At 48.8% G+C, this 12308-nt stretch overlaps 1 protein-coding gene across 5 annotated transcripts in view; it reads left to right on the top strand.

Moving 5' to 3' along the window:
* The window catches only part of LOC118397346 (schwannomin-interacting protein 1), a 396234-nt gene that overhangs the window by 364460 nt on the left and 19466 nt on the right, over window positions 1-12308 (top strand). The window contains exon 1 of one of the 5 annotated variants that reach the window (XM_035792003.2): window positions 2688-3141. The exons of 3 other annotated variants lie outside the window; for them this stretch is intronic. In XM_035792003.2, the coding sequence (XP_035647896.1) occupies window positions 3112-3141 (30 nt within the window). In that variant the 5' untranslated portion in view covers window positions 2688-3111. Of the gene's footprint in view, window positions 1-2687; window positions 3142-10907; window positions 11026-12308 lie in introns of those variants that run through there. One more of the 5 variants, XM_035792002.2, reaches the window with a different exon arrangement.

Raw genomic sequence — 12308 nt, forward strand, 5'->3', positions numbered from 1 at the left:
GTGTGTGTGTGTGTGTGTGTGTGTGTGTGTGTGTGTGTGTGTGTGTGTGTGTGTGTGTGTGTGTGTGTGTGTGTGTGTGTGTGTGTGTGTGTATTCGTATTCCCAATGTGTTTTATTAGTGTAGTTATTCTAGAAAGGGAAATAGTAAAATGCTGATGGTTAGTACTAGTGAAACACTGGATCCTTCCTCAATGCAGCTGTAGTATGTAGCGTTCCTCTCTATTCTGTCATATTGGACTTTCTACTGTAAGCCCAGAGGGCGACTGTTAAACCTGTTGACCCTTCCAGACCATAGTCAACGCTCCAGAGCCTGGCCACTCAGATCAGACCAGGAACAACATCCATCTACTTCCAGGTTAGTGCCGTTTCCTGACTGGGCTTGTCGGGAAACGGCACCATTACCCAATAGAGATCAATAACAGACAGAAAGAGCGATCTCTCAATCACATACCAGCGAGGGCATACGGTGTGGGAGACATCTGTCTCTCTCTGACCGGAGAGAGGATGGAGAGAGAGATCAATGGATGGAGGGAGAGAGAGATTGATGGATGGATGGAGAGAGTGTTCTGTCCTTCCGCACAGTAGCCAAGCTGTCATTTCATCATGGACTACCAATACAAAAATAATATACTTTGATCTAGAAGATTTGTTGAATACTCTGCAAGATAGTGGCGAAGATAATGGTGATGATAATGGCGACGATAATGGCTATTTTATTTGTTTTTTCATATTGTTTGTAACTTATTTTGTACATAAAGTTGCTGCTACCTTCTCTTATGACCAAAAAAAGCTTCTGGACATCAGAGCAGCGATTACTCAACTGGATGAAGAGTTTTTCTTTAATGAGTTCGATGCGAAGGATATACTGCTTTCCGGAGACCAGGCACAAATCCCTGTCATTTGCGTGAAGAAAAGGTGGAGATACAGAGGGAGAAGGTCGGAGTGCCTTGTGAGGATTCAGAGAAGAGTGAGTAAATCACCACTACCATCACTTCTATTGGCCAACGTGCAATCACTGGAGAATAAACTGGATGATCTACGGTTAAGAGTATCCTACCAACGGGACATTAAAAATGGTAATATCTTAGGTTTCACCGAGTCGTGACTGACCAACGACATGGATAATATAGAGCTGGCAGGGTTTTCCGTGCATCGGCAGGACAAAGCAGCTACGTCTGGTAAGATCAGGGGCGGGGGTGTGTGTCTATAGGTCAATAACTGCTGGTGCGCGATGTCTAATATTTAAGAAGTCTCTAGGTATTGCTCGCCTGACGTAGTCCCATAGGGTGGCGCACAATTGGCCCATCGTTGTCCAGTCCCAGGACAACAACCTCTCCCTCAATGTGAGCAAGACAAAGGAGATGATCATGGACTACAGGAAAAGGAGGGTGCGAACAGGCCCCCATTAACATCGTTTGGGACTGTAGTGGAGCGGGTTGAGAGTTTCAAGTTCCTTCTTGTCAACCTCACCAACAAACTATCATGGTCCAAACACACCAAGACAGTCGTGAAGAGGGCACCACAACACCTCTTCCCCCTCTGGAGACTGAAAAGATTTGGCATGTCTCCCCAGATCCTCAAAAAGTTCAACAGCTACACCATCGAGAGCATCCTGACCGGTTGCATCACCGCCTGTTATGGCTACAGAGGGTAGTCCGTACGGCCCAATACATCACTGGGACCAAGCTTCCTGCCACCCAGGATCGATATACAATGCGGTGTCAGAGGAAGGCCCAACATAATGGTCAAAGACTCCAGTCAACCAAGTAATAGACTGTTTTCTCTGCTACTGCACGGCAAGCGGTGACGGAGTGCCAAGTCTAGGTTCAAAAGTCTCCTTAAGACTGCTGAACAATTCATCAAATGGCCACCCAGACTATTTACATCGACTGCTGCTACTCGCTGTTTAGTATCTATGCATAGTCACTTTACCCCTACCTACATGTACAAATGACCTCGACTAACCTGTGCCCCCTGCCCCCCATTGACTCAGTACCGGTACCCCCTGTATATAGCCTCGTTATTGGTATGTCATTTTGGAGGGATAGAGGGAACGGTGGAGAGAGAAGAGTTCATCCAGGGTTCCCTGCTGGTGGATTAGAGAGAGGCCATCTGTTCCAGACAGATTATAATCCTGTACCACAGGGGGACCGGAAGAGGGTCAGAGAGGAAAGAGGCTACGCCCTAAACAGACACTTATATCCTGTTATAGTCATACACACCAACGCCGAGAAAATAGTCAACTGTTCACAAGTAGTGAAAACCTGTGAATATGAACATGATGTTCTGTTTGCCGTTAGCCATACATTCAAACATTCTTCTGTTTTTAAAGGCACCATGCAGACTTCTGATATCCCCAAAATACTGTAATTAGGTCATAGATAACAGTATTAAGATAGGGTCATAGCACTTAGAGAAGATTTAGAGATTGAGATGAAAGGTGTTTGGTGTGGGAGTCACTTCTCTTCCTCCCCTCTCTCTTCCCCCTTGCTTATTTTCTCTCCCCCTCCTCCCCCTTTCTTTTCTCTCTCTCTGTGGGACGTTTCCACCTCTGTAGGCCAGCGGAAGGCCACCTCCCCCTCTGTTCCCGCAGCCCGCCCCCCTGTCTCCCCCTCCCTGTCCTACCACCCCATTGGCTGACTGTGTCTGTAATGAGTCACTCTGCCTATCCCCCGTTCCCGGCAGGGAGAGAGATGGCCACAGATTCACTCTCCCTTTCTGTTTCTCCTCCTCTTTCTCACTCCCCTCCCTGTTTTTCGTTCTCTCCCACCCTACCTTTCCCTCTCTTTTGGAAAAGAAGTGATCAGATCCTACCCTTCTCTCAGACAGACAGACAGAGTGAAAGAGAGAAAAGGAGAGAGAGGACACGACAGAGGAGAGGAGCAGCTATATCAGTAGCAGCAGGATCAGTAGAGCGTGAGACCAGAACACAGACATACAGTCAGTCTCTTTCTCTCTCTGGTCTCTCTGTCCGGATTGGGACAGGGCTGGATCTCTCCCCCCTCTCCTCGCAAGCAAACTGCAGCAGTTTTGGGAATCCTCACCCAATCCCATTCCCGGTGTCATTCCCGAGGCGCAGCCAGCCTGCACCAGTCTAGGATGCTGTGAAGGATGGTTCACCAGGAAAACTGTTCTCACCAGGTAAGACAGGACACTGACTAAGGCTAGCTGGGACGAGCGCTGAGGCTAGACAGAACGCTGTTAGTGTAGTAGAGGATGTGTTATGTTAGCTGTTGTGGAGCAGGCAGGCAGGTCAGGGCTTCACTGCTCTGTGGTTGAGCTTGCCCCTCCAGGGGAGAAGATACTGCAGTAGGACTGGTATGCATGTGTGTATTCCCAAAGGTTTCCATCATGTAATACTGACTGACTGTCATTAGTGATTGTCCTATCTTGCAGGGGTTTGTTTGTCATGGCTGTCAGGCACATCCCAGTGGGGTTTGGTGTTTGTATGATGGGATGGGTTTGGGAAGTGGATGACTAGGGCGGTTGCTAAGCCCACATTTGACTTCAGGGAATAATGTCCCTCCTCCCCCCTTTCCCCTGGGCTGAGCCTGATCAATAGATGTCTGGGAAGGGTGAGCTGTTTCTGTCTGTCTGTCTGTCTGTCTGTCTGTCTGTCTGTCTGTCTGTCTGTCTGTCTGTCTGTCTGTCTGTCTGTCTGTCTGTCTGTCTGTCTGTCTGTCTGTGCGATGTGAGAGTGCGTGGGCGGGTGGGTTGGAAATGGCACCTCCAGACTGCGACAGAAGTGTCCCACTTTACTTAATGAGGAATGGGAGGAATGATTAGATGTGTGCAGCGTTCAAGTAGTGCAGTACATCACTTGAGCTTTACCTTCCTCATAGCAAGAATAAAGACGGCATGGCTGTTGTAATGCAGGGAGGGGGGGGGAGGAGGAGGAGGAGGAGGAGGAGGAGGAGGAGGAGGGGAGGAGGAGGAGGAGGAGGAGGAGGAGGAGGAGTAGAGGAGGAGGAGGGGGAGGGGGAGGAGGAGGAGAAGGAGGTGGAGGAGGAGGAGAAGGAGAAGGAGGAGTAGAGGAGGAGGAGGAGTAGAGGAGGAGGGGGATGAGGAGGAGGAGGAGGAGGAGGAGGAGGAGGGGGAGGAGGAGGAGAGAGGAGGAGGAGGAGGAGGAGGAGGAGGAGGAGGAGGAGTAGAGGAGGAGGAGGAGGAGGGGGATGAGGAGGAGGAGGAGGAGGAGGGGGATGAGGATGAGGAGGAGGAGGAGGGGGAGGAGGAGGAGGAGGAGGAGGGGGAGGAGGAGAGGAGGAGGAGGAGTAGAGGGGGAGAATGTGGTTCTTGGATGAAGGGAGAGGAAAAAGGGAGGAAGAGAAGGATTTGAAAAAGAGGAGAATGTGAGGGAGGAAGAATAGAGGAGGTGGAGAAAGGAATGAGGTGGTGGTTAAAAACAAGATAGTTTTAGAAGAGAAAGATATTCATAGAAGGAGGTGGAGAAGGAGAGGAAGGAGTAGAGAGGGAGGAGGAAGAGAGTATAGATGAAGAGCTGTGTGTGTGTGCGTGTGCGTGTGTGGGTGTGGACCATTCCTCTCTTCTCCTCTGATTGTTCCTGGTATTGTAAGAAACCATACTGGCCAGTGAAGGCCTATCCACAGCTGCTCTGATCTGCTCTATTGATCATTACATGACGTTACACACTGAGCTAAGAGCTGATCCACAGTCAGTTTAGTTGCCTATGGGGGTTTTATCCTTAGAGCAGTGATCAGACGCACTGCTTCTAAACATGTCATATTTATCTGTTATGCATTGTTAATCCCCAATGAGGCTCACAACACAGGGGGGTGTGTGTGTGTGTGTGTTTGTGTGTGTGTGTGAGTGTGTGTGTGTGTGTGTGTGTGTGTGTGTGTGTGTGTGTGTGCGTGTGCGTGTGCGTGTGCGTGTGCGTGTGTGATGTATAATGGGATAAGGATTTCCTCAGTAAGTACGCCATGTTTATTTGGAAATAAAAGCTAGATGAAGAAATGGAGGGGAACAGAGGGGGAACAGAGACAAGAGAAACCAGAGGGACTGCAGAATTAAAACAGAAAAACATGAACAAGAAACAGAGTAGGAGGAATAGGCCGAGAGCAAGATTAAAAACGAGAGATGAGAGTGGCTCACGATTAGAAAACGATAAAAACAGAAATGAAGAGCGATGGAAGGCAGAAAGAGAGAGAGAGAAAGAGAGGTGCTGAAGATCAAGAGGACTAGTGGTGAGACAGAAAGAAAGAGGGATGGAAAGGAGAGATACTGTCTATCCAGCAACAGGAAGCAGGTTGTACAGGTGACACGTTTATCAGAATTCAGCAACAACCACTCTAAAGCTCTAAAACCCTCGGATGCATTGTACCATATCGCGCTTTGCTTTGTCATAGGAGACAGGTTTAATACTCATCACTGCATAACAGCAGGTTGGCTGGACCTCTATAAATTCCCGTAGTCTCCTTTTTTGTTTCCAAAGCTCTGCTGCACAAGCTTCTTATCCCAACATATCTCACTTCTCCACTAAAGTATCAAAATATGAAGCACCAAACCCACTCACAGGGTTGGTTAACTCTCGAGGTCCCCCGTGTTTCCACTGACCTTTGTAAATCAGCCTCTAGTTTCAACGCCGCCGTCTTGAGTCCGTGGTGCCAACAGGGCCGTTTCCAACGCTGATGAGGGAGGAGTTCACTGAGGTTCACAAGTGTTTTGGTGGATAGTAATAATTGATTGGCGTTGTTGAAACGGAGTGTATCTGTAACTGCTGTATCTAGTTCATGTTGTTCTGTTTTATTATCGTGTTGATTTGTGAATTGTTTGTTTTCAGGGAACCATTTAGAATGAGGCTCTGGTCTCAATTGGGCTCCCATGATTAAATAAAAGTTCAATAACAAATATATGGACAGAGGAAGAGAGGGGCAGAGGAACTGTTAGAGAGAAAGAGTGAATGAGTGATAGAATAGAAAGAGAAGGCAGTCTGGAACAGAACAGGGGGCCCAAACTCTGATAACACTAACACTCTAGAGACCCCTCAATTAGGCTGGTTACTAGGCAACCACCAGCACCCCTCTCACTAGCCCCATCACACGAGAGAGAGAGAGAGAGAGAGAGAGAGAGAGAGAGAGAGAGAGAGAGAGAGAGAGAGAGAGAGAGAGAGAGAGAGAGAGAGAGAGAGAGAGAGAGAGAGAGAGAGAGGAGTGGGTGGAGAAGGGGAAAAGGGAGATGGCGTGAGAGGGTAGATGAGAGAAAGTGGGAAGAGGACATAGGAGCGGAAGGAAGGGGACAGGGGACAGGGAGTGGTTGTCTCTTCTCTTGTGTCTGTCTGGTTGGTGGTGGTGGTGGTGTCTAAGGTGTGGTTCTCAGAGGGGACGGGAGGAGGGGGAATCCTTTATTCTTCCCATCCTTTCATCTCCTTCTGTTTTGACTGTCGTTGGTTTGTGTTTTGGAGAGGAGGAGGGGGAGGGAGAGAGGGGGAGGGGGAGGGGGGGGAGAGGGGAGAGGGGGGAGAGAGGGGAGGGAGAGGGGGAGGGAGAGGGAGAGGGGGGGAGAGGGAGGGGGAGGGGAGGGGAGGGGGAGAGGGATTGTTGTGCTCCCCTGCAATGTTTTTTATGACTGGTTTTGTTCTGGATTTATCTCACTGTACAAGGAGGAAGTTCCTTTACAATGTCAGGGGCCATTAGCCAATAGGATCACACACTGATCTGCAGGTAACCAATGAAGTTACTGTTTGACCCCCGATTACATAACTGTCAGGTCAAGGCAGTAATGGGGGAATGGAGATACCGCATCTGCAGCCTCCATACCCCATGCAACTCCCTTCTTCATACACACACACACACGGATACTCAATAATAATAATAAGTCCCTTGGCCTTAATTATTGTGTGTGTGTGTGTGTGTGTGTGTGTGTGTGTGTGTGTGTGTGTGTGTGTGTGTGTGTGTGTGTGTTGTGTGTGTGTGTGTGGGTGTGTGTGTGTGTGTGTGTGTGTGTGGTGTGTGTGTGTGTGTGTGTGTGTGTGTGTGTGTGTGTGTGTGTGTGTGTGTGTGTGAAACGCCCCAGTGAGCTGGGTGGATCAGGCTAGCTATGAGACCATGTTTCTCCCAAAAGTAGCTCCAGGGCAGGGGTGATGGGGAGATGTATCACCCCAGCGTCAGGGTGCCATCCTGGGCCTCATGACCGGAGCCAAGTGCCCTGGAGCTCCGGTTACCATATCTACTGGGCCAGCTCCCTGGGTAACAGCACTGTCTCTGCGTGTGTGTGTGGGATCAGAGAGCACTTTGATTGATTCAGATCATCTCAGTCCTGACTGCAGTGTGTGCCTGGTGTATGTGTGTGTGAATGTGTTTGTGAGAGAGAGAGAGAGAGAGAGAGAGAGAGAGAGAGAGAGAGAGAGAGAGAGAGAGAGAGAGAGAGAGAGCAACGTATAGTATGCTGTAGAGCAGATGATCATATGAAACGTTGTCTGCGGTGTGTGTTCCACTGTGTGGGCTGATGGCTGATGAATTAGTAATGCTGAGGAGATATACCGCTACTGAATCTCATAGTAGTACATTGATCTGATAGTACATTGTCTATGATGGGGAAGATACTGTGTCTCAGACTAGAAAGAGAACGCTGCAGTCACAAGAGACACACACACCCTGTGGGGGGGGTTGTTTGTTAACAGACTTCCCACTGGGCCCCTGCTCCTTTTTCCCATCCCAATTTGTTTGGAGCACAGGCCATTGCCATGGAGAAATGCACTGGGTTGCTATGACAGCAGCATTCTTTTCTCCGTGTCCCAAAATAAAAAACAGATCAAAGTCTTTCTTGTTGTGGTCGAACTTTAAATTCACTTGGAAATGTGGGGCAATAAACTCTCCCTCTCACACACACACACACACACACACACACACACACACACACACACACACACACACACACACACACACACACACACACACACACACACACACACACACACACACACACACACACACACACACACACACGTTGCCCGTCTCCTCTATGGCTGGAAACTTGGATCCCAGGCCTACTGGAGGTGCCAGGAGCCTTCTCTCCCACAGTCCCCTCTATTCTACTGGAACAATGAACTTCTCTTCCTCTCTCTCTTCCTCTCGAGCTCAGCTGACCTCACAATTGAAACATTGTCAACAGCAGAAATAGTAACTTTTAGAGGAAGACCTGGCCTTGTATCTCTCTGTAGGTTGTCAGCCATTCACTAGATGTGTCTATGTTCTGTGATGTCTTCTTCTATTCATTCTGTTGCTCTATCTATGAGAGAGAATGCTTTAACCTTGAGCTGAGACTGACGTAATGGGAGAATAATCTGTGTGTGATCTGTGTGTTTATCCTTTCTAGTCACGATCGTCCCTGTGTTACCTTTGTCTTCCTCCCCCTGTCCCTCCCACCCCCTCCCCCTGATCCTCCCTCCCCCCGTCCCTCCCTCCCCTCTATCCCTCCCTCCCCTCTACCTCCCTCCCCCTCTACCTCCCCCTCCCCCTCTACCTCCCCTCTACCTCCCCCCTCTACCTCCCCCTGTCCCTCCCTCCCCCCCTCTACCTCCCTCCCCTCCCCTGTCCCTCCCTGCCCCTCTACCTCCACCCCTCTTTGAGTCAGCGATGAGGTGCTATCACCACTAGTATGAGGTCAGCCTCACTAATGGATCACAGAACCTGGGCATTCTCAGTTCATGATGTGGAGGGTTCAGAAGGGTTCAGTGTTTACCAATATACAGCCCTCAGCACTACTGGGAGTGTGTTTGTCTGCATGTGACTGTGTGTGTGTGTTGTATTGTCCAGGTCCCAGTGTTGGCGGATATAGGAGATGGCCAGATAAGTACTTCTGCTTTACCCATAATCCCCTGGGATCAGCACTGAATCAGACTCACTCCATATCCTGTTATCCAGCCTTGTGTTCCTGTGGGTTTCTGTTTGCGTGCGCGTGTGTGTGAACGTATCTGTGTGCTTGTGTGCACAAAATTACTTTGCTTCTGTGTGTGTGTGTGTGTGTGTGTGTGTGTGTGTGTGTGTGTGTGTGCGTGTGTGTGTGTGTGTGTGTGTGTGTGTGTGTGTGTGTGTGTGTGTGTGTGTGTGTGTGTGTGTGTGTGTGTGTGTGTGTGTGTGTGTGTGTGTTATAATGCATGCTATCATGCTGATACATTATTCCACTGGTGTACATCACACAGTTCTTCAAAGAGAATTCAAACTGTTTCATGTTGCGATGTAGAATCCCTTATTGTCCCCTATTGTGTGTGTGTGTGTGCGTGCATGCATGCCTGAATGTGTGTGTGTGTGTGTGTGTGTGTGTGCAGCAGAAGAGACGTTGTGACTCACCATCACCATCAGTATCACTTTATATTCATCCTCCCTCGCTCCCTTCTCATCACCTCTCTTTTCCTCCTCCAGCCTTTCTCTATCATTAGACTATGGCACTTTGTCATGTTTTTCTAGTGTTCCTGCTAGTTTTAGTAGTTGAGTGAGTGAATTAAAGGTAGTCTAGTCTGCTATGACCGATGTGTGAGTCTCAGTAAGATGAGATCATCACACACGGTGGAGAGATGAGATTGAAAATGTAACAAATTGAAGAATGACATTCAGCTCGTGTTCTATATGGGTTTTTAACCTGACTAATCTCTCCACGGTCCGGAGCGCCACATTAATTAGCTTTTTATAGAACTGTTATCCCTCCTTCCATCCCTCTATCCCTCCGTTCACTGTGACTTAATGGATACAGGAGGTCAGTCAGCACCTGGGAGAGGGAGATAGTTACGGAATCATTTAGGGGAAGTTCTTTCCTTTGTGTGTGAGGTTTGTGAGAGGAAATGTAGGCAGCACACACACACACACACACACACACACACACACACACACACACACACACACACACACACACACACACACACACACACACACACACACACACACACACACACACACACACACACACACACACACACACACACACACACACACACACACACACACACACACAAACAGAGTGTGCACAGATCCTGTACACTTGGGGTTTGTGTGTGTTGTGTTTCTGTGTAGTTGTATTTCTTCTACTGGCTTTATTTGAGGGGTTTTGGATCAGGGTCTGCTCTGTTTTTACCTTGACTGTGAGGGAACACAACTCCCTCTGGCCTCAGTCTCCTTGTCAGTCATACACACAGACCCAAAAACATACACTGACATGCTAACTCAAATATGTAGGCCTAACTACACACACACACACTCAGTCACTCACACACACCAACACTGAGGTGACGCTTTCCAAACTGCTCCCAGGAGCATCAGCTGTCCACACATTAGGGTGTGAGAGCGGGAAAAACACCAGTGTGTGCCCTCTCTCTCTCTCTCCCTGCCTCTCTCCCTCTCTCTCTCTCTCTCCCTCTCTCTCTCTCTCTCCCTGCCTCTCTCCCTCTCTCTCTCTCTCCCTGCCTCTCTCTCTCCTTCCCTCTCTCTCCCTCCCTTTCTCTCCCTGCCTCTCTCTCCATCCCTCTCTCTCCCCCTGCCTCTCTCTCCCTCCCTCTCTCTCCCTGCCTCTCTCTCTGACCGCCCAGAGGATTGAAGGGAGGGTCTAAAGGGGTTTTACCGCTGTCCATTGTACTCTGGAAGCCCTGAGAAGAGAGAGAGAGAGAGAGAGAGAGAGAGAGAGAGAGAGAGAGAGAGAGAGAGAGAGAGAGAGAGAGAGAGAGAGAGAGAGAGAGAGAGAGAGAGAGAGAGAGAGAGAGAGAGAGAGAGAGAGAGAGAGAGTGGAGAGAGAGAGAGAGAGAGAGACATGGGTAGAGGGATAACTGTGATAACTGTTCTCTCTGTGTGGCAGGGTTAGCTTTGGTTCTGAGTGGGGCTAGGTTTCATGTGAACCGGCTCATACTGACCCACTAACTAGGTGTGTGGTAGAGGGGGAGAGAGAGGGGGGAGTGAGAGAGACAGAGGGAGGGAGGGAAAGATGAAGGACGCGCTGGATAACACAGAATGTGCTGGAATGGATGATGTCATCTGTCCAGCCTCTGCCCTCTACCTCACTGATGACTACAAACTCAAAGAGGTAAAGGACATGGAAGTAATGTTGCTTCTGGTTATCTATCTTTCTGGTATTTAGGTACTGCATGTTTTACCAGTGTAATGGCACTGTTATAAACAGTGTGTGTGAAGTGAACAGAAGGGTCTCTTTCCTCAGGATAATGTCAATTGGCGGAACATGTTGCTAACGGAAACGTTTTCCTTCCTGAGCTTGTGAGTTTGACTTGTAGATTTTGTGTGACCCCCTCCACACACAAACTCTACAGTAAATGGCTCTGTGTGCAAGGCACCAGCGTGCTGGAACACTGGTATGGTGTTGGTGTGGGACGTAATGTGAGGATTGTGGATGATATAATGTGAACATAGTGGAGACACTGTAATGCGTAGGTCATGTAATGTGGTCTTAGTACAGAGACGGCCGCCTCGCTACGCGTTCCTAGGAAACTATGCAGTATTTTTTTGTCTTTTTTATGTGTTATTTCTTACATTAGTACCCCAGGTAATCTTAGGTTTTATTACATACAGTCGAGAAGAACTACTGAATATAAGAGCAGCGTCAACTCACCATCATTACGGCCAGGAATATGACTTTCCCGAAGCGGATCCTGTGTTTTGCCCACCACCCAGGACAATGGATCGGATCCCAGCCAGCGAACCAAAACAACGACGCCATAAAAGGGGCAGACAAAGCGGTCTTCTGGTCAGGCTCCGGAGACGGGCACAACGCGCACCGCTCCCGAGCATACTACTCGCCAATGTCCAGTCTCTTGACAACAAGGTTGATGAAATCCGAGCAAGGGTAGTATTCCAGAGGGACATCATAGACTGTAACGTTCTTTGCTTCACGGAAACATGGCTCACTTGAGACACGCTATCGGAGTCAGTACAGCCAGCTGGTTTCTTCACGCATCGCGCCGACAGAAACAAGCATCTTTCTGGTAAGAAGAGGGGTGGGGGGGTATGCCTTATGATTAACGAGATGTGGTGTGATCATGACAACATACAGGAACTCAAGTCCTTCTGTTCACCTGACTTCCTCAGAATTCCTCATTATCAAATGTCGACCGCATTATCTACCAAGGGAATTCTCTTCGATTATAATCACAGCCGTATATATTCCCCCCCAAGCAGACACACCGATGGCCCTGAAAGAACTTCATTTGACTCTATGTAAACTGGAAACCACATATCCTGAGGCTGCATTCATTGTAGCTGGGGATTTTAACAAGGATAATCTGAAAACAAAACTCCCTAAATTCTATCAGCATATCGATTGTGCAACCAGGACTGGTAAAACCCTGGATCATT

Source organism: Oncorhynchus keta, chromosome 18 (assembly GCF_023373465.1).
Source record: "Oncorhynchus keta strain PuntledgeMale-10-30-2019 chromosome 18, Oket_V2, whole genome shotgun sequence".
In the NCBI taxonomy this organism is placed as follows: domain Eukaryota; kingdom Metazoa; phylum Chordata; class Actinopteri; order Salmoniformes; family Salmonidae; genus Oncorhynchus; species Oncorhynchus keta.